Below are 24,099 nucleotides of genomic sequence, written 5' to 3' on the forward strand. Positions count from 1 at the left end.
GAAAGAAAGAAAGAAAGAAAGAAAGAAAGAAAGAAAGAAAGAAAGAAAGAAAGAAAGAAAGAAAGAAAAGAAAAGAAGGAAGGAAGGAAGGAAGAAAGAAAAGAAAAGAAAAGAAAAAGAAAAAAGAAATGGTGACATTTATGGTATGTGAATTATATCTTAATCAAAAATAAAAATAAAGCTCTGTTCTCACGTAAAAAAAGGAAAAGAAAAAAAAAGAAACAGAACATGTTTTGTTAAAGTACCCCTAAAAGGCTTCTAAAGTACCCAGTAAATTATTAAACTATGAATCAGCAATAATGAAGTCTATTTTAAAAAGCAAAAATTTGCAAGGCACATAAATAGAGTATTAAAGATAGAATTGCAAGTTAATCCACCCACTACCTAACAATAGCAAGTTCTTTTAATTTTTTTCATCTGAGACAAGATACTGAAAATGTGCCAATAATTCTGAAAAACACTGGGAATGATCAGAAGATTAGGAAATAAGAAAAAAAGTTGTGTTTTTTTTTAACCTGGAATTAGACTGGAAAAGAGAAATGTGAAGTACAAAGAGCCCAAAAAATATGGCCACATTACAAATGTACCATACTCCTAGTCTACACATCTTAAGGATAGCTCTCTGATATAATTCAAAAAGTGAAAGAGACATAGAACAACACCCATGTGTCTTGAGACAGGTACTAATCATAAACACAAAGATTTACGGCCTGCTGAAAACAAATCTTTCACAGTTTTTCTTTATTGTTAATTAGATAATTTCATATTGCATTGTTTTCTGCAATAGACAGTACAACAGGATAAATTAACATGTTAAAATACAGAAATGCCAAAATGAAGCCAATTAGTATAATAGTGGCAGGTTTATCTAAGATTCAAAAAATAATTTATAAGTTGGGCCTTTAAGAATCCACATTCTTTAAGTGATTGCCTTAATCGTTCAGTTTATTTCTTGGGTGACTTAAGATCAGCTTGTCAACACAAAAGAAGTATTCTTTTAAGGCTTTCCAAGATTTCCAGTATCTCATCTTTACCAGAAAGCCTATTTAATGGCAGCCAATTTGCAAACATCAAATTTAAGATTACAGCTTCAGTACAACAAGAAGAAAGAAATTAAAGTTCACTTCAAGTATTTATGTTGGCATAGACTGAACAGACTACTTAAGAAAAAACTGACACCAACGGCTCCATTTTGCCATCACTCATGTGCTGCATGCACCACTTTTCACATTACTTTAATCAAGAGACAGACATAATAAGTCTATCATTTAAAGTACGCAAATTCATTACTCCTTCTTTGGGAAAGTTTGACATCTTGGCGTATGTCACACATTTGCAAACTAAGTATGCATTCCACTTGAAAGGACAAAGAACAAAGAAGCTAGAATAACTTAGTTTTTTAAGTTTGTATTTTCATCAAACAAGAAAACTAAGTGGGTGCTTACAATATAAGACTGCTAGAGTCAATTTTATCATCACTACATCTTCAAATTTCCTACAATTATTCAGAACTTAACATTGTAATTGACCCCAATAACTAAAGCACAAAAGCACACTACATAGCAGACAATGCCTAATTAACTAACATTTAATGACAACAAAAAAATACTTCTATTATTTACATAGATATTCCAACAAAAACCCTACAATAGTCATTTTGTTCTAGATCTATGGAAAAGAAAAAGCACGACAAGAAATAAAAAGAAATTCTTCAATTATATACTCTAATTATAATTTGAAATACAATTTTCTTTAAAGATTTATTTATTTATTGGAGAGCGCGCGCAGGAGCACAGACGGAGGAGGGGCAGAGGGAGAGAGAGAATCTTCAGGTCAACTCCCCACTGAGTACACAGCGAACACAGGGCTCCATCCCAGGACTCTGCTATCATGACCTGAGCCTAAATCAAAAGTCGGCGCTTAATCAACTGAGCCACCCAGGCAACCCTATAATTTGAAATAAATTTTAATAAATTAATTTCATTCACTTAAAACCATTTTTCAAGAAATTACAAGTTTTCCCAATATTTCTATTTTTATTTACTTTTTTTTTTCTTTAAGTACTCTCCACAGCCCAACATGGGGCTTGATGTTCTACCAACTGAGCCAGCCAGGCACCCCTTTCCAATACTTTCGTCTTTTGATCACAGCATTTCCTTGTTCTTAATGCTTTATATTTGATAGCTTTGCAAGAAAGTCTAATAACAAGCATAGTAAATATTAAAGATTTACTAAAAATTACTGTCCTATTGACAGCAGTGAAGGCTGGCAAAAGAACTAATGTTTTGGGAGGTTTTTTTTTTAATATCTTAAGACAAATATGACAAAAATCTGATTAGAAAAAAATAATTTTCATGTCTTCTAACACAAATACATACTTTCTATTCAAATACTTCCACACATCCACACATATAATGTAAAGAGATAATGATCACTGACTATGTGCCGGGCACTATGTCAAATGCATTACACTTAATGGCAATTTCTAATTGAGTGATTTCTCACAGCAACTGTTAACCTTATTTTACATATGGGGCAGAGGTGAGGTACAAAGAGGTTATACAATTCACCCAAAGCCACACAGTCAATGACAGAGCTAGGATTCAAACCCAGTCTGGCTCCATATCTGATTTCAGAATTACTATACTACACCGTGAAGAAGGTACACATGGTACATTATCATACTGTCTATCTCTACTTACTCTGTGATAATTCCGGATTTCCTTTCAGATTCATCATCTTCGGAATTGAAGGGCCATACACATCCACATCTAGCAAGCCAACGGCCTTTGACTGTAAGGAAACAGAATTTACTTTAAGATTATTTCCACTCTTTGTCAAAGATAACACACATAGCAATAGTAAATCTAACTATAAAATAAAGACAATTCGCAAAATATTCCAAAATCCTAACCTAAACTTTCAAAGCAAAAGTAAGGTAAAAGATCATAAATTACTTAGATAAATACTTTTTGTTGGTTTACTAATTTCTTCTAAATAACTGAGGAGAGAAGCCCCCTGCAAATGCTTTACACCTTATGGTTCAGATCTCCCATATAGTCTCAAATAGACTATGACTTTTTGATCTGAAGAATAACAAATTACACACAATGTTAAAATAATGACTTACAATGGCCTACAAAACCACAGGAAGATGGAGCATCAACCTTTGGAAAGCCCATCTAACACACCTAAGAATACAAAATGAAAGAAAAAATCATGGGAATAAGACTGTAATAAAGTAAGTGAGAAATTCTGACACAGATCTGGCATGGAAATGCTAATGAGACGGCGGCAGACATAATATAGAGACAACCTCTTACATGGAAGTCACAGTTAAACACCCAACATCTTCTGGAGAAGTCATAAACAACTAAAACTGTTTTTCATTGATGACCCATCTACCTACCAAGGGCAGAATATCCTGATTGTCCCCTTTACTAGTTGCCAGTTCATCAGCATTATAGGCAAGTAAAGGGAAACAAACTTCACTATTCCCGAGTACATCTTTTTTTCTTCTCCCTGCTCCTATTTTTCCTTTAATAGACTAAATCAATCTGTTACTGGTTTTTCCATATACAAGCAAATAGAATGCTAATACTAACTATATGTCTTTGAGTTATGTTTCACCAAGACTTAGAATTCTCCTCCCTCTCTCCCTGTATCCTGGCAAGATAAAATTCTTAACCTCTCAAAAAAACCTTTTTTAAATTAAATAATCCCCCATCTTCCATGTTATCTACCTATTTCCAGACACAAAATTACTTTTTAAACCTTGCTGTCTGGTTCCTATTAATACATAAAATAAGGTACATTCGACATTTATGTCCCTAACTTTATACTAAAACTGCAGTTCTAAGAAAACCATTCAATGTCCCTGTGTGACTCACAGAGCCTAGAGGACCAGGGATTAAAATCTGCCTCTACCAAAATCTCAGCTTACAGTAAAATAAATGAGAAAAGAGGAAGAACACTTTAACTTTAATAGAAAAGGAACATAAAAAATTTAGGTTTAATGCATTTAAGTATTAGCTTTAAAAAGGTTGGAACTTTCCTGATGGGTATTAAAGAGGGCACGTACTGCATGGAGCATTGGGTGTTATACGCAAACAATTAATCATGGAACACTACGTCAAAAACTAATGATGTAATGTATGATTAACATAACATAAAAAAAAAAAGGTTGGAACTTTCAATGAGAAATTCTGACCCATTCTGAACTCCTTTTTAAACCACAAACAAATTTAGTTAAACTAAACTAAAACAGAATTAAATTTACTGTGGATAAAAAGATTTTCAGGGGTGCCTGGGTGGCTTAGTTGGTTAAGTGTCTGTCTTTGGCTCAGTCCGGGGATCAAGCCCCACGTCTGGGGATCAAGCCCCCGTCGGGTTCCCTGCTTAGTGGGGAGTCTGCTTCTCCCTCCCTCTCCCCCTGCTCCTTCTCTCTCGTGCACGCGCTAATAAATAAGTAAATAAATCCTAAAAAAAAAGATTTTCAAATGAGGGAGACTAAAACCTTAAGAAATGTAGGTAATTGTTAATACTATTATCTAAGGGTCTCCTAATGCTGTAACTATTAAGGTAAAGAAGCTGAAGGGACTCCATTCTAGAAAGGCTCCATTTTTCTGGCAGGCCCCATTTACTCATGACCCATATTTGCCTCTGAATAAGCCAAAGAAGCTATGTTCCCACTTTAATGTTCCCTAGGCCCCAAATACCTGATAACATCTAAGAAGAGCTGAATCCCAAATGTGTTCCAGGACATCAGCTTTGAATAAACCTTGGCTGACACTGGCATCAATACTGCTACCTTCAGTAATTTATGAAGTAACACCTATTGTTCACCTGACACTTGCCTTTGATCAGACCCTACCTGGATTCCCAAAGGAACACATGCCCTAGATCCCTTTCCAATTTAAAACCCCTAGCCCCAAGCGACAATAAGACTCATTCTCTTTTCCTTTCCAAATTTCCCAGACAGGCCATCTGCTATTCTCTGTCGTTCATGCTATTCAATAAACTCTTTCACTTTCTCCAGCTCATGTTTGATTTCTATCCTGTGCAAAGCCAAAGATCCTCTTGGCTGATCCTGTGGAGAACCCCCACTCTGGATCCGTGGACCCAGGCTGCCTACCTCAATATCATCCTAGAATTTCACTGCTTTCCCATATCTTTTCTCACGATACCTGCAAAAATTAAAAACTACCACAAAATAATAAATGTCAATAAAAACAAAAACTATTCTATGATTTTTTTTGCTTTGTTACTTATATTAATACTGGTTTTATAGTAACTTGAAAAGGTTAGGTCCCAGGTTTCAAAGTGATCTCCTAAAAATAAAGTCAAGTAAAATAACTCAGTTTTTAAATTTGTTTTCATCAAACAAGGAAACAACTAAGTGACCCTGCCAGGGTCAATTTTTTCATCACTCAATCTTCAAAATGTTAAGGAGAATCTATCTATCATCTATTTGTCCGGTCTCTTAGAAGAAAACCATGCCTGTCTAAAGGTGAACCCTTGGCATCAAGGTTCAAGACAAAACTCAAGATCTGCCCTAAAATTTGCTGTGGTAAAAACAGATTTTACACACACATCGATGGCTACACATAATCACGTAAGAATAAAGGGGGCAGCCACTCTCACACTCACTCTCTCTCTAAAAAAAAAAAAAAAACGAATAAAGGGAGGGAGATTACAAGATTTTAGAGTTCCTTTGTTTCCTAGAAAACGGAACTAAGGATAAGAGAGAATCTTCTTTCTATGTGTTTGTTTCTCTGTATACTCTCCCTAGGAGTAGATACTACTCACTGACCTAAATTTAGTACCAAGGCTTACATATATCAAAAAGAAAACAGAGAGGAAGGTATGAAGTTCAGGAAGAAGAGAAGACAAGAGAGACAAAGGCAGGGAAGGAGGGAGGGAAGAAAAGATGGAGGGAAGTTAATCACCAATGTTATATTAAGAACATAGATAAACTAGGACTCTATAGCCAGTTAGTTCTGTGGACAAATTAGAATTTAGAGATTTTTAGAAAATTTAAGAAAGAAAGAAAATTTTTAGAAAGCATGCCATCCTAAATTACCCAAATAAACACCTAAACTTCCCCTAACTATACCTCCTCATTGCTTGAATTCCTTCTTTGATGCCAAGCACCCTAAACATTTTATTTACATTTCTAACTGATTCCTCATAGCAACCCTGCAAGGTAGTATTATGCCTACCTGTGGATGAGAAAGCTGGAAACTAGCACTCAAAATTATATATATAAATATATTATATATTATATTAAATAATATATTAAATAATTAAATATATTATATATTTACAGATATAAATATTTAAGTATTCTATCTTAAAATGCATTGTTTCTTAGAATGAAGCAGAATGAGAAATTAAACACAAAAATACTAACTTCATAAACCTCCACCAGAACTTTAAAATGATCTGACTGCAAAAAACTTAGATATAGAGCAGGGGTCAGCACACTTTTCCCCACAGGGCCAAACAGTACTATTTTTGGCACTGTGAATCAAATGATCCATAACTACTCAACACTACCACTGTAGCACAAAGGCACAGACAATATGTCCATGAATGAGCATGGCTGTGTTCCAATAAAACTTTATTTACAAAAACAGTCAGGGTTTGGTCCACAGATCACAGTTTGCCAACTTCAATTTAGAGAATAAACTTTTTCATGACCAAGTTATTCAATCATCCAACAATCTAATTTTGTTTTTGCCAAGAGCAGGTAGGACACAGTCATCTCTTTTAGTGTCAGAAGAGCTATCTCATTAAAGATTTACTTCCATATCCTTAATTGGGTAGTTTTTAAAAACAATAAAGAACATACTTTTCATGCTGTTTCACTGGTACTAAGCATGTCTTGAATATCATGAATAAAATTGGTGTCCATTAAACAAAAACACTAAGCCTACACTAATTAGAACGTATTTTACTTAGAGCTGGCATAGCTCCTGGACCAGTAATATTACCATAGCTACAAATATTAGCTTAAACAAGTATTTTCAACTCTAGAATTCATAATGTTCAAAAGGTACCAAATAAAGCTCATTTGTTTTTCATAATTTACTCCATTATTTTTAAATAGGCTCCTATTATAGGTGTATAGTCTTTTAATTTTAATTTTCAAAGACAGTTTTATACTGTAAGAACATAAATGAGCAACATAGAAGGCTATAAATAAATATATGCAGCTGGGTGTCTAACTAGCTAAGTTTTATGAATCCCTTCTACCTCACTCCTCCTGAAATATTTATATTTAGTCAAGAAAGCTCCAATTAGGACTTCTCTTATATTTCATTTCATCCAGGCTTAAAAGAACATTCACTATAAAAGCCTCACCAAATACACAACAGATAAAATTATTATTAGCAAAAATAACTATAAACTTACTATTTTAAAGTATGATTGCCCAATCTTCAACATCATCATATATGTAACCTAATATGTTGGTACCTAACATTATACTCTTTCTCTGACTCTCCTGAAGTTCTCAAAATCTAGCAGATGACATAAAATAAGAAAGATCAAACCCCAAAATACTATTTAGATTTGGGGATTTGTTTCTTTATAATTCATATTACCCTGTAAAAGCTAAAAGGTGGCAGACTTACTCAGAGTGATTATACTGTTTCATTACTACTGCATGAAAGCTGCAATTTGAGAGCCTACAAGTCCTATTTTCTTGTGTTGGGTTTCAAAGGCACCAACAACAGTTTTGATATTGCTTTGTTCTTTCAACAGAATTTATATTAAAGATCATAAAACTTCATGACATGTTCCTTTTATCCATGTCATCTGCTAATAGATCCCACAAAAAAAAAAAATTTTAGAAGGATCTCAGCCAATTATTTCTAAGCAAACATTCATTTAAGTCTAAGACCTACCTAAAGGTTATCCTTTCCATAGAAGTATCCAGTTAAGAATCCCATGATTCCCTGAACATTACATTTCACTTAATCTTGGACTAGCATTTGGGATTTAGAGTTGAGTCAAGGCTCTTTCTTCTCTTTCTGCCTCGCTTTAAGTCTAGCTGAAGAATTTCAATCTCTTGGTAGAGAAAAATATGTTTCTTAATTCTATTAGCTAAGATTAAATAAGAATCTGACTGGGACAAGAACTAATGGTTAAACAAGGTGACAAGAAAACAATTTCCTACTATTTACCAAAGAACTGTCTAAATCTTCAAGTTCAGTAAAGAAAGAGGAACAAGGGCAACATAGAGATAAAAGTTCACCTGGCTGTAAAGAGCACAAACAGAGATAGGTTCATGAAAAATATAAAAGAATCCCAAATGATTAACTAATTACTTGCAAAAGAGCTGGGGGAAAAAATAGAAACAGTAGAGAAATAATAATTTCAAATTAAAGACTATTTTAGGGCAGAAAGAAACTTAAGCGATCATCTTAGTCTTCCGTTCACTCTTTAGTGATGAACAAACAGACCCAGAGATAATGCCACAGCTGGGCCTAGGATCCAAATCTCTCCAACACACAGTAACGCCTAACTGCTAATAATCACCAGCCATTCCCCTTTATCTCTCTCATCTCATCCTTCACCCTTCTCCCCCTTTTCACTCCATTCCACAGACACTGCCCCTTTGCAGTGTCTTAAACACACCAGGCATGCACCTGCCTTCTGCAGTTGTTCCTTAGCCTAGAATCCTGTTCCCCCAGATATCCACCTGGTTCTCTCCATTACTTCCTTCAAGTCTTCACTCAAACATCACTGTGTAGTGAGGCCTTCACTGGCCACCCTATCTAAGATGCAATTCCCTCATCATTAAATTGGACGATTCCCATTCCCTTCCTACTTTTTCTTTCTTCTTAGCCCCTATACCAGTATTTAACATACTGTACATTTACTTATTTGTCTAATTTATTGTGTCTCCCAGTAGAATGTTAATTCCATTAGGGTAAGGATTTCTGTATGTTTTGTTCTACTGTACCTAGAACCTAGAACAGTAGGCAGTCATGGAGATACTGTGTTCCACCCCAAGAAATTCTGATTCAGTAGGTGTAGGCTGAGGTCCAACAAACTGCATTTGTAATGCTCTAAGGTATAGGATGACCACAATGTGAAAAACAGTAATATAAATAATATAGGAAAGAGTAAGACAAAATTTTGCTGTAAGGGCACAAGCCTTGGAACCAGCAGGATCATGGTAATGGTAATTTACAGTAAGCAACAGTAACACTGAAGAGTTTAAAGTGTATATATAGATAGATAGATAGATAGATAGATATAGATATAAAAGAGTAGTTAACATTCTGCCATATGGGTGAATAGTCAGTCACATATTGCATGGGACATATATATACAAAAATTATTCATTGTTTATGTGAAATTCAAATTTAACTGAGTAGGTGTCCTATATTTTTATTTTCTAAATCTAGCAACCCTACCCTGGCATCTCTCATCAACAGTGCCGTCAGAATGATTCAGTTGAAACATAAGTCAATCATGCGTGCTCAAAACCCTCATTACGCCTCCAACTCCCCTCATTTCACTCAGGTAAAAACCAAAGTCCTCACAACAATTCACCAGACTCTACATGATCTAGCCAGTTCCCCACCCCCTATCTCCCAATCCTGTTAATTTCATCACCTATTACTCCCTCCACTTCTTAGCCCAGGAGCCAATTGCCTTTTTACTATTCCTTGAATAGAAAGCTAGACATGGTTCCTACCCATTAGCCCTTAAACTGGCTGTTCCTTTTGCCCGACATACTCTTCCTCAGATAGTCACAAGTCCATTCTCTCATCTCCTTTAAATCTCTGCTCAAGTATCATATTTTCAATGTAGCCTACCCTAAATCCACCTTCACCCTCAAGCACAACCCCAACCCCAGAATCACTTTTATCATTTTCTACCTCTTTAGCTTACTTATGATGTTTATTATCTATTTACTATAAACTCTGTAAGGGTAGGGATATCCCCCAGCACCTAAAACAGTAAACATTAAATAAGTATTTGTTCAGTGAATGGATAGATGGATGAACGAACTAACCAATGCATGAACAAACCTCCATTTGTTCTTCTGCAGAGTATCAGGATGGTTACTATATGATCCCTAAGATCCCTCTTAAGCTTTAACATTCTATGATTTCATGAAAGTCCCTCTTCTACTACTTCTATACAAACATTGTAACTTACAAGATTTAAAATCAGATAATGTGTATAAGGCTAAAAATATTCTGGTGTTAAAGAAAGAGTCATATCTTTGCAACCAATTCCTAACCACCACTTTTCCCAATGAAAATCCATGTCATCTTCATTTTTCTATTGATCTCAACTCCAGAAAAAGAGGACTTCCAGAAAGAAAATCTAATGCAAAGAATGGCTATGGTGGGCTACTATAAAATAAATATATATATATATGATAAAAGTACACTAGATAAATCTTTGAAAACAAACACCACAAACATGGTATGAAAGGGACCATTAAAAAGAGGGCAACTTTTAAACCTGCTCACTAGCAAGATTAGGTTCAACAGAGTTTCAAATATAAAAGGGCTGCACCAGACTTTTGTTGTGTTTTCCCCTTTCCAGAACAAGGTAAGTAACATATTCTTTAACAAGAAGCAATTCCCATAAGTTCCACATTTTCATCTAGTAACAGAGACAGTAAATCATGGGTAAAACAACTAAGATTAAGAAAAGAAAAACCTTAAATCCTTGGCCTGTATAATTCAAGGGCGGGGGGGAAGCATTAATGCCCTTAGTAAAGTCTTCAAATACAGTGAAAAATTAGCCTATTATCACCATGGTAATTTATGAAATACAGAAAAAGATACTTCTAGACACTAACCCCTAAAAATAAGTCATCTTATTTGTGACATCAACCAACCAGTTTTTTGCCAGAATCCAAGCCTACAAACCTAGAAACCTAACCAAACAAGAACCTTTCCCAAATCAGGTAAAGTACTGCAGCAAAAGCACTGAAAACCAACATCAATTCCGTTAGAATATTCTTAGCTAAACTGCAATGCAGGGAAAAGCATTTATAATTCTGAAAGCAGCTCTTCCAAAGAAAAGCAATACAGCAATCACAGGAATTGGATGTGAACAGAGCACTTGATCCACCCTCCAGACTCAAAATCATAGGAGCCAAGCAGCTGGTTTTGAAGCCCCTCTGCTCACTTCCTCTCAATGGCCCTTCCAACACTGCCCTGCTTGAGGATGAAGGGCCCTCCTTATTCCTCAAGGAGATGGGATGGGGGAAAATAATTTACTGAGAACAAAAATTGAGAGAAGTAAAATGAATTGGTAAGAACCCAGTTAGGGAGGAGGCAGGAGAATAATTAAGAAAAAAAGGATTGTTCTGTGAAAAAGATCTTGATAACTTCTTATTGGACAGAATCAGATCCAGAAATTCAAATGATATGCAGCAGTTTTGCCACCAATATGTTATACGTGAAATGAAAGTAAGCAAGAATATACCAAATGTAAAATTAGGGTTAAGTGTTCTCTTTCTAACTCATAATCGAATTCAGCAACTTCCATGAACAAAGTGAGAGAATGAATTACTGGCAGCAAGCTGCATTTTCCCAAAAGAAATTTAAAAGGTAGGCCAAAGGGTACTGAGGAGGAAACACCCAGCCAATAGATTCTTTAGAACTATTCAAAACAAAATTGCTACTGCTTCTAATTGGAAATCTCAAAGCATGTTGTGCATAAAGCTTCCTGAAACCATGCAGAAAATAGAGAAGAAAAGCAGTTTTAGGCTTTTTACCTATCTGAAGATCTTATAAAACAGCATTTCTATTTTATCCTGTTGGGTGAGGGTGGTGTGTTGTGTCTGTGTGCTTGTGGAAGAAGGGGAAGAGAAACCAAGGAAGAATTCCTAGTAGAAGATTGGCTTTAGGATCTAGTTTAACACACTTCCACCCCTCTGTTACGTAACTGTTTTAATTGCCTTAGCTTTCATTTTAATATTTAATGTTAAGTTCTTAGTACTCTGTGAATTCTTCTTATAAAAGATACCACAAAAAAAAAAAAAGATACCACAGAGGCAGACACACATGTCTCAAATCAGTTAATACTAATAATATGCATTAGTGGTTATCATTAGCAAACATAACTATTTCTATTTTCTATAAAATGTGTGAACCTTGAGGGTTTAGATAATCTACTTAATCACAGATAGAATCCAGATCATGAGTGAAGAAAACAATTATTAAAAAATGCTCAAGGGGGGCACCTGGATGGTTCAGATGGTTAAGCGTCTGCCTTCGGCTCAGGTCATGATCCCAGGGTCCTGGGATCAAGCCCCACATCGGGCTCCTGGCTCAGTGGGGAGCCTGCTTCTCCCTCTGCCTCTCTCCCTGCTCATGCTCTCTCTCTCTCTCTCTCTGTACCTCTGTGTCTCAAATGAATAAATAAAATCTTAAAAAAAAAACGCTCAAGGTACCATTATGATCATCACCTACAAAATGATATTATAAATTATATAGATATGCTATATATTTATACATATTATATATTTAATTATATTTATATAGTATATGACATAATATAAAAGTTACAAATTAATTTTGAATTAAATCGCTATTGCAATATACAATATATTTTTAAATATCTCGTTACCTCTTGATGTGGTATTATTTTTAAAGGTTCTATTTATTTATCTGAGAGAGAGAGAGGGAGAGCACAGAGGAAGAATGAGAGGGAGCAACAGACCCCCCACTGAGCAGAGAGCCCGACACAGGACTCGATCCCAGGACCCTGAGTACATGACCTGAGCAGAAGGCAAACGCTTAACCAACTGAGCCACCCAGGTGCCCCTTGAGGCGATATTTTAAAGTAAAGATATTGCAATAACAGATTTTTTTCAAAATATTAACACCCTACTCAAAATTCAAAAATGGTTAATTAATTCTATTGCCAAGGAGCAAAAATTTTTTTTGATAAATGAAAATCAACATACATAATACTATATGAATCTCAAAAGTGATGACTATTTCTAGGATTTTTTTTTAATAACTAACATTAAAGTCATAGTAGAATGCATGAAGAATCAATCTAGGATTTGTATCACTAAATAAATGGGTGACTGATTATAAATATATTGCTAACCTCATCAAACTTCAGTTTATTACCTGTAAAATAAAGATTAAGAAGACACTGACCTTACAGGAGTTTTGTGAAATGACAGAGCAATGTAAATTCGTGAAATTTAAAGAACAGCTAACAGCTGTAGTACTACAGGCCAGGCACTTTCTAGAGACTTTACGTATGTTAGCTTATTTAATCCTCACAACAACCTTTTGAAGTAGGTGTATAATAACCCTCAATGAAGAAACCCAGGCCCAGAAAGGTTAGTAATTTGCCTAAAGTCAGGCAGCTTTAAGTGCAGAACTGGGACACGAACTCAGGCAGCCTTCAGAGTCCACAGGTAATACTACAACATGCTGCCTCTGCCCAATGAAACAAATTAAGTCAAATTCCTAGTGCAGAATAAGTTCTCAATGTTAGTGCCTTCCCTCCCTTCCACCAAGACCCCTTTATGCACTGAAACTGGAAAAATACGCATTCATTCTCAGCAAGGAGTTATTTCCCACACAAGACAACCATCTAAAATAACATTCTCATTAACCCAGGCAACTACATAAACTTTGAGAATAACAAAATGATCCTTAATGTGCACTTATTACTTTCATCTGAATTGATACTGTTTTTTTGTTTTATAAGAGCAAGAACTATGTCTAATTTAAGGTTTTATATGAGAACACTGTGAAAAATAGCCTCTACTAATATTACATAACATGTTTCACAGAAATTGGATTTAGGGTTTTTGGTATATTAGCGGATTTTTAAGTTATATAGATTGCACAGAACAGACGCAGTCAAAAATGCAGTTAAGAAAACAAAAACTCCAGGAAACAAACTGAGGGTTACAGAAGGGAGGGGGGTGCTGGGATGGGGTAACAGGGTGATGGGTATTAAGGAGGGCACATGTGGTGATGAGCACTGGGTGGTATACGCAACTAATGAATCGCTGAACACTATATCAAAAACTAATGATGTATTATATGTTGGCTAATTGAACATTAATAATAAATAAGTAAACAAATCTTTTTAAAAACGCAAAAAAAGAAAACAAAAAAAGGTTCAAATACTCAGGACTGGAAGATATTTGGCTGGACCAAAAGGAAATCAGCTATTGATAACAATGGATACTAAGAGAAGCAAGCACCAAGAGAAGCAATTTACTATAGTCTGCTTCTTATTTGCCTTTTGTTGTAGCTGTATCGAAATCTGTGTCTCTTTGCTAATTCAAATGTGTAGTACTTACTACAGGCTAACACACAAAAACATAGTGAGTTAATGAATCTTTACAAGTGCCAGTTATTATGCTAGACACATTACATATATATCCCTATATTTTACAATAGCTCTATATAGTAGCTATTAATGTTAGCAAGCCCTTTGCTCAACTATAGACCCCAACAATTAAAACCAGAAATAGACAAGACTGCTTAACTCATGCTCTAACTAAAAATCATTGTGCTTATTTCCAATTGCACTTTCTTGAGGCACTGACAAGACATTTTGCAATGACTGGAACATTCCAAACACCAGAGCAGAAAAGCCCTGATAGCAACGGAATGCCTAGACCACACACCACACATCCTCTTCCCTGCCCATAATTATGAGCTGCCCACATATGGAGCCCCCCACCCATCCATGATCATACACTCTCTGCCTGCTCTCTTGGCATACCCCCCATCAACCTCTCCTATAAAATTATAGATGTCCATCTTGCCGGTGGAGAGATCAGTTGGTAAGGCTTGAGCCTGCCACCTGTCCTGGCTGCCAACACCTGAAATAAATTTCTCCCTTTCTCTTTTCCAAACCCTCATTTCTTGAGTGACTGGCTTCTCTTGTGACAAGTTCATCCGAGTTTCTCCAGCAACAGTGTTGGCAAATCTAGCCAGGGGCTATGCTTTCAACTTGTCCAGCCCCCCCAGATTACCCAGGACAGAGCAGTTGGCCACGGCAGCGCCAGGGCACACCCATTCATTTCCTGGGTTAGTAATTGTGGTATATCATTCGGTAATGTTAATAATATTATTATTGTTACATATTTCACAGGTGAGGGGTCTCAGCTCTGAGAAGTCAAGTGCCTTGTCCAAGTTCACATAGTTAGTAAGTGAAGAGCTGGGATTCAAATTCAGGTTTGCCTCAAATCGAAGTCCACACTTTTCCTACCAAATATATCCAAACCTAGCTGTGTATTAGATTTACCTGGGGATCTTGTTAACAAAACTGATGATCAAATCCCAGACCTAAAAATATCAATTCCCAGAGATTCTGATTTAACAAGCTCCCCAGGTGATCTTGATGCAGCAAGCTGGCACTGATCCTAGGAGTAGCGCTTAAAAACTACCATGCTACCTGCACGGCCTCCTCTATGTTCCATTCCATTAGTGATTAGAAAGTGAGGTTAAAGGGTCCTAGGCATCAAGTTTTATGGTCAATAAGTGTTATTAATAGAGTCAGAACCCTATTCAATTTCAAATTGGGAAATACATTTTGGTAAATGGCATCACCATCTTTTCATTCACCACCAAAACCTAGAGTTGTCTTTAATCCCTCCTTTTCTAACCTGTCTTAAATCTGTCTCTTCCTTTGCCTTTTTACTGCTAACTAGAGGATATGAGCATCTGAGGACACTGCTGGTTGCTAACCCCCTGAGAACACTTGCCCCCATCCCTTCTTTTCAAAGGCAGAACTCACCTCCCAATATTAAGGTGGAAAATGTCAGATTCCCCACTTTCCCTTGCAGCTAAATCAGTCATGAGATCCAGTCCTAGTTAATGAAATTCAGAGTGCCTAATGAAAGTTTTCTTCCCTAACAAAAAAACAGTAAGAGAGCACACTCTTTTCCTTCTTCTTCATGACTGAGTGAGACAGCCATCTTGTGACCATAAGGATTAAGCCAAAAGAAATGCAGAAATGCTACCTGAAATAGTTGGGCTGCCTTTTAACCAACTCTGTAACTTCCACATCTCTTGTTATGTGAAATTAAAAAAAACAAAAACAACAAAACCTACTTTTAAGTCAATTTTAGTTGAAAAGTCAACTCACTTTGGTATTGTGACAGCATTCTTTGCCTCCCATCTGTCCCTAATTGGTTGTTCAGCATCACTATAAATCTTACCTCTGAAAAGCACAGATTTTATCATGTATTGTATATTAGTAGAAAACTTTTTAGTGTATCCCAGTGATTACAGGACAAAATCCAAACTCTTCTACATATCATAAGCATCCAGTCTATCTTCCATTAGATTTCCCACAAGCCCTATGGTCCCAGTATACCATACACTATAGCCATACAGATTACTTCTGATTCCAAACACCTTATAATTACCTCCTACCATGACTTTGCTCACGTAATTCCTTCAACCTAGAATTTTCTTCTTTTCTGCTATTTTTCTACCTGCCAACATTCTACCTAATTTTCAAAATACTGCCTTTGCTTAAAACTGGAACTAAATTCTCTCCATTATGGTATTAACATACTCTGTTTATACCCACCAACTGCTATGCCTACTGCATTCTTCCTCATATGTAAATAAATATGTGTATCTGTCTTCCCCACAAGGCTGGAAACTTTGTAAAGGTAGCACCCATGAGTAAACACAGTGTCTGAAGATGGTCCTTGGATTGTTCAACTGAGTTTGTCTATAATCACTTCGACATTCTCAACTATGTTGTTTAGGAGCCAAAAGGGATGGATACTGTATTTTAAAGGGAAAGAAAAACTGTAATAAAAATATCTAGGGTATTTGTGAAGATTATTTTTGTGGAACCGCAAAACCTTTTTGAACTTAGGTACAAAATAAAATGTTTTAACTGTTAATTGCTAAATAAGAACCAAAAAGAGAAGGTAAAGCCTTGCAAAATGCTTAAAATGCTTACTCACATGTGCCAAATCATCTCTACTCTTTTATGATTAAAATGACTTCTTAAATTGTTAGCCAGTAAACTGCCCAGCTTCAATCTCATTATTGTTTTAGTTTAGTTTTAGTTTTATAATTTAGTTTTAGAAAAACTAGTGGGAAACACAATTCAAAACCACAATGGGAAACCACTTCATACCCATAAGTATATCTATAATCAAAAAGAGAAAGTAAGTATTGAAAAAAGGATGTTGAAAATTTGGAATCTTCTATCACTGCTGGAAGAAATGTAAAGTGGTGTAAATGTAAAGTTTGGAAACGCCCTGGCAATTCCTCAACTGATTAAACATAGAGTTGTGACATGACTCAGCATTCTTCTGCTAAGTATATCCCCAAGAGAACAGAAAGTGTAGGTCCATACAAAAACTTTTAAATATTCATAGCAGCATTATTCATAATAGCCAAAAAGCAGAAACAATCCAAATGTGCATCAACTGATGTAACAGATAAATAAAAAATGGTATATCCATACAATGGACTAACACTCAGCAATACAAAGAAATGAAGAACTGAAATATACTACAACATGGATTAATCTTGAAAACACAATGCTAAGTGAAAGAAGCCAGTCACAAAAGACCATATATTGTATGATTCCATTTATATGAAATGTCCAAATAGATAAATCTATAAAGACAGAAAATAAATTAGTGATTACCTAGAACTAAGGGTACATGGAGAAACATAGGTTAAGGATATAAGGATTTTTTGAGTAATGAAAATGTTCTAAAATTGATGATAACAGATGTACAATTCTGTGACTATATTAAGAGCCATTAAATTATACACTTCAAGCAGATGAATTATATGGTATGTGAATTTTATCTCAAACCATTAAAAAAAAAACTGGTAGGAATGAAAATACAACAGTCCAGAATCTTTGGGATGCACCAGAGCTGTTCTAAGAGGGAAGTTTATAGCAATATAGGCTTACCTCAAGAAGCAAAAAAAAAATCTCAAATACCTAACCTTACACCTAAAGGAGCTAGAAAAAAGAGAACAAACAAAATCCAAAACCAGTAGAAGTAAGGAAATAATAAAGATTAGACAGAAATAATGAAATAGAAACAAAAACAGAATAGAACAGATTAACAAAACCAAGAGCTGGCTCATCAAATGATCAACAAAATTGATAAAACTTTAGCCAGACTCATTAAAAAAAAAAAAATGAGAGGCCTCAAATGAGAAATGCAAGACGAGAAATAACAATGACACCACAGACATACAATCATAAGAGAATATTATGAAAAATTATATGCCAATAAATTGGATAACACAGAAGAAATGGATACTTCCTAGAAACATATAACCTTCCAAAACTGAATCAAGAAGAAATAGAAAATTTGAACAAACCAATTACCAGCAATGAAATTGAATCAGTAATCAAAAAACCCCCAACAAACAAAAGTCCAGGACCAGATGGCTTCACAAGTGAATTCTACCAAATATTTAAAGAAGAGTTAAACCTATTCTTCTCAAACCATTCCAAAAAATAGTAGAGGAAGGAAAACTTCCAAATTCATTCTATGAGGACTGCATTACCCTGATACCAAGACCAGATAAAGACACTACAAAAAAGAGAACTACAGGCCAATATCTCAGATGAACACAGATGCAAAAATCCTCAGTAAAATATTAGCAAACCAAATCCAACAAAACATTAAAGAAAATCATTCACCATGATCAAGTGAGATTTACTCCTGTGATGCAAGGGTGGTTCAATATTTGCAAACCTACTGATGCAATACATATCAATAAAAGAAAGAATAAAAACTGTATGATTGTTTCAATAGATGCAGAAAAAGCACTTGACAAAGTACAAGATCCATTTATGAGAAGAACTCTCAAAAAAGTAGTAGAGGGAACATACCTCAACATAATAAAGTCCATATATGAAAAACCCACAGTTAACATTATATTCAAAGGTGAAAAACTGAGAGCTTTTCTCCTAAGATCAGGAACAAGACAAGAACATCCACTCTCACCACTTTTATTCACCATAGTACTGTAGGTCCTAGCCACAGCAATCAGACAAGGAATAAAAGGCATCCAAATTGGTAAGGAAGAAGTAAAACTTTAACTACTTGCAGATAACATACTATATATAGAAAACCTTAAAGAGGAAAGAGTGAAGATGGCAGAGTAGTAGTGGGACCCTGGGGTTGCCTCGTTCCTCAAACACAGCTAGATCAACATCAAATCATTTTGAACAACTAGGAAACTGATCTGAGGATTAAAAAAACAATCTACACAAGGCACCTGGGTGGCTCAATCGGTTAAGTGTCTACCTTCAGCTCAGGTAATGATCGAGTCCCATGTTGGGCTCCCTGCTCAGCAGGGAGCCTGCTTCTCCCTTTCCCTCTGCCCTTCGCCCCTGCTTGTGCTGGCCCTCTCTCTCTCTCTAATAATTAAATAAAATCTTAGAAAGAAAGAAAGAGAGAGAGAAAGGAAGGTGGAAGGAAGGAAGGAAGGAAGAAAAAAAGAAAGAGGAAGGAAGGAAGGAAGGAAGAAAGAAAGAAAGAAAGAAAGAAAGAAAGAAAGAAAGAAAGAAAAAACAATCTACACAATTGGAGGGAAAGAACGAGGCAGATGAGAGATTGAGAGACGTGAATTAGGAGAAAGAAAAGCACCATGCGAAAGGGAACCCTTTCGCAGAGTAAAGTCAGAAAAAGGAGAGAGGGGGAGCGAGATCAGTGAGCAGGGATCATGCAAGATGCCCAGGTGTGGCGATCCCGAGTCACACGAGGAGCGAATGTTCCCGTTCCTAGAGCACACTTGGAAGAGGGTATTTTGCCTCTCCAAAGACAAAAGGCCCACCGGGTGGTACTGAGGGGCCATTCAACAGCAGGGGACAGAGGCACATGCAGAGGGCAGATAACCTGGTTGCAGGTTTTCGCTGTGCTTCAACAGACTCCAGGCACTTATGCAATCATGCGACTGCTTTTCTGGGACAGAACAGTGCCAAGAGTAGCACTGCAAGGCTCTCCTCCAGAGGAAGGGAGAGGGTCCATGTGCTGCTGGATACTTTAAGATTTGTTGTTTTGAATCCCAGGCACAAGCCAGAGATAAAACACAGAATAGTGGCGCCAGGCATGCAGACAGCCAGGCACAGACAGGTTGAGGACAGGGATCTGATGAAAGCCTGGGACACAAAAAAGGAGATTGTTCACTTTTCTCTGAGGGCCTCCCGAACAGTGGCAGCAACGGGTTCCCCTCTTTGGGGACAAGAGGATGAGGGGACAGCATCTTACACACACACACACACACACACACACACACACACACCAGCACAGTTGGACTTCAGAGAGAAGAGGCTGGAGTCGCTTACACCAAACCCTGCCCCTACATGTGGCAGGAGAATCTTTACAAGGGCAGGTCTGACTGTTAGCCACTGCAGTGGGCCTCTCCCTCAGAAGACCAACACAGGCCCTCCGTATACATCAAGGCAACTGTTCGTAAAGTGCTCCAAAGCATCAGCTTCAATTCTGGTGGAAATAAGACCAGGCTTTTTTTTTTTAAATCAGGCCTATCTTTAAAAACAAATCAAAGCAAACCTAGTTAAAGGTCCAAACACTCCTCACTGCAAGAAGGAGGAACTCTGCAGAGGACTGACCTGTGGTGAAAATCAGCCAAAACACAACAGCAGACTGCACACAGCATACACCAGAAACACTTCCCAGAGTGCCAGGCCCTCAACAGTGTGGGACCCCTTCTTAATACAGTATTACTCTCAGGAGCATGAAACATAACAAGCTTTCATAACATGCAAAAGAAAGAAACCTAGACATAATGACAAGACAGAAGAATTCTCCCCAAAACAAAGATCAAGAAGAAATCACAGAGAGGGACTTGCTCAAAACACATACAAGCAATATATCTATAAACAAGAATTTAGAACAACAGTCATAAGAACACTAGCTGGGTTTGAAAGAAGCATAAAAGACAGCAGAGAAATCCTGGCTACAAAGATAAAAGACCTAAAAACTAGTCAGGCCAAAATAAAAAATGCTAAAACTGCAATGCAAAATTGACTGGATGTAATCACAATGAGGATGGAAGAAGCAGAGGATCGAATAGGTGATAAAGAAGATAAAATTACAGAAAATAAGGAAGCTGAAAAGAAGACGGAAAGAAAACTATTAGATTATGAAGAGAGACTTAGGGAACTGAGAGATTCCATAAAGCGCAGTAATATCCATATCATAGGAGTCCCAGAAGAAGAGGAGCAGAAAAAGGGGGCAGAAGGCCTATTTGAACAATTATAGCTGAGAACGTCCCTAATCTGGGGAAGGAAACAGGCATTCAAGCCCAAGAGGCACGGGGAACTCCCCTCAAAATCAACAAAAACAGATCAACACCAAGACATATCATAGGGAAACTTGCAAAAGACAAAGATAGAGAATTCTGAAAGCAGCTAGGGACAAAACATCCTTAATCTACAAGGGTGGATACATAAGGTTAGCAGCAGACCTGACCACAAAAACAGAGCAGGCCAGAAGAGAGTGGAATGATATAGTCAACATACTGAATGGGAAAAAACATGCAGCCAAGAATACTATATCCAGCAAGGCTGTCATTCAGAACAGGAGAGAGAGAGTTTTCAAGATAAGCAAAAACTAAAGGAGCTCGTGAACACTAGAACAGCTCTGCAAGAAATATTAAAGGGGACCTCTTGAGCGGGAAAGAGAGACCAAAAGCAACAAAGACTAGAAAGGAACAGAGACAATCTACAAGAACTGTGATTTTACAGGTAACATAATGGCATTAAATTCATATCTACCAATAATTACTTTGAATGCAAATGGACTAAATGCTGAATCAAAAGAAACAGGGTATCAGAATGGATTTAAAAAAAGACCTATTGATATGCTGCTTACAAAAGACTCATTTTAGACCCAAAGACACCTCCAGATTAAAAGTAAGGGGGTGGAGAACTATTTATCATGCTAATGGACATCAAAAGAAAGCTGGAGTAGCCATACTTATATCAGACAAACTGGATATTAAGCCAAAGACTGTAAGAGATGAAGAAGGGCACTCTATCATAATAAAGGGATCTATCCAACAAGAAGATCTAACAATTGTAAATATTTAAGCCCTCAACTTGAGAGCAAATATATGTAAATTAATTAATAACAAATATATATAGAAATATATAAATCAATTAATAACAAACTTAAAGAAACTCATTGACAATAATACGATAATAACAGGGGACTTTAATGCCCCACTCACAGCAATGGACAGATCATCTAAGCAGAAGATCAACAAGAAAACAATGGCTTTGAACAATCCATACTGGATCAGATAGATTTAACAGAAATATTCAGAGCATTTCATCCTAAAGCAGAATACACATTCCTTTCAAGTGCACATAGAACATTCTCCAAAACAGATCACATACTAGGTCACAAATCATGCGTCAACCAGTACAAAAAGACTGAGATGATACAATGCATATTTTCAGATCACAATGCTTTGAAACTTGAAGTCAACCACAAGAAAAAATTTGGAAAGACCACAAATACATGGAGGCTAAAACAGCGTACTGAAGAATGAATGCGTTAATCAGGAAATTAAAGGAATTTTAAAAATACTTGGAAGCAAATAAAAATGAAAACACAACAGTCCAAGGGCGTCTGGGTGGCTCAGTCGTTAGGCGTCTGCCTTCCGCTCAGGTCATGATCCCAGGGTCCTGGGATCAAGCCCTGCGTCGGGCTCCCTGCTCCGTGGGAAGCCTGCTTCTCCCTCTCCCACTCCCCCTGCTTGTGTTCCCTCTCTCGCTGTGTCTCTCTCTGTCAAATAAATAAATAAAATTAAAAAAAAAAAAAAGAAAACACAACAGTCCCAAACCTTTGGGACACAGCAAAGGCAGTCATAAGAGGGAAGTATCTACAGGATCCAGGAATACAGTCTCTCCTCAAGAAGCAAGGAACATCTCAAATGCACAACCTAACCTTACACCTCAAGGAGCTGGAGAAAGAACAGCAAAAAAGTCTAAAACCAGAAGAAGCAGGGAAATAATAATGATAAGAGCAGGAATAAATGATACAGAAATAAAAAGAAAAACAGTAGAACAGATCAACAGAACTAGGAGCTGGTTCTTTGAAAGAATTAACAAAATTGATAAACCCCTAGCCAGACTTATCAAAAAGAAAAGAGAACCCAAATAAAATATGAATGAAAAAGGCAAGATCACAACCAACATCACAGAAATACAATTATAAGAGAATATTATGACCAATTATATACCAACAAACTGGGCAATCTGGAAGAAATGGATATATTCCTAGAAACACATAAACTACCAAAACCGAAACAGGAAGAAATAGAAAATCTGAACAGAGCCATAACCAGCAAAGACATTGAAGCAGTAATCAAAAATCTCCCAACAAACAAGAGTCCAGTGCCAGGTGTCTTCCCAGGGGAATTCTACCAAACACTTAAAGGAGAATTAATACCTATTCTTTTGAAGCTGTTCCAAAAAATAGAAATGGAAGGAAAACTTCCAAACTCATCCTACAAGGCCAGCATTACCTGGATTCTAAAGCCAGATAAAGACCCCAGCAAAAAGGAGAATTATAAACCAATATCCCTGATGAACATGGATGCAAAAATCCTCAACAAGATACTAGCTAATCAAATCCAACAGTACATTAAAAGGATTATTCACCATGATCAAGTGGGATTTATTCCTGGGATTCAGGGGTGGTTCAATATCTGCAAAAAAATCATACTAGTGCAAGAGATATAATAGATAAATACAAACTTTTAGGTAGTAATAAGAGTTATGAAAGATTGTAAAGCAGTGTAAGGTGCTCTTTTAGATGGGGTTGTCAGGAAGGGGCTCTCTGAAGACATCTGAAGAGAGATCTAAATGAATTGAGAAATTAGGCCACAGGAAGAACAAAAGCCCTGAGGTCGATTCAACTTGGCTTATTTTAAAGAACAGCAGGAAAGGAGCGCCTGGGTGGCTCAATCGTTAGGCGTCTGTCTTTGGCTCAGGTCATGATCCCAGGGTCCTGGGATCGAGCCCCACATCGGGCTCTCTGCTTGGCGGAAAGCCTGCTTCTCCCTCTCCCACTCCCCCTGCTTGTGTTCCCTCTCT

General features: G+C 36.6%; 1 protein-coding gene across 1 annotated transcript in view; it reads right to left on the reverse strand.

The window, feature by feature from the left end:
• Nucleotides 1-24,099, reverse strand: part of NUBPL (nucleotide binding protein like) — a 217,126-nt gene that overhangs the window by 163,449 nt on the left and 29,578 nt on the right. Inside the window, exon 4 of the mRNA XM_044918054.1 lies at nt 2,703-2,793. Coding sequence (XP_044773989.1) covers nt 2,703-2,793 — 91 coding nt within the window. The remainder of the gene's footprint in view (nt 1-2,702; nt 2,794-24,099) is intronic.

The sequence above is a fragment of the Neomonachus schauinslandi genome, chromosome 9, assembly GCF_002201575.2.
Source record: "Neomonachus schauinslandi chromosome 9, ASM220157v2, whole genome shotgun sequence".
Lineage (NCBI taxonomy): Eukaryota > Metazoa > Chordata > Mammalia > Carnivora > Phocidae > Neomonachus > Neomonachus schauinslandi.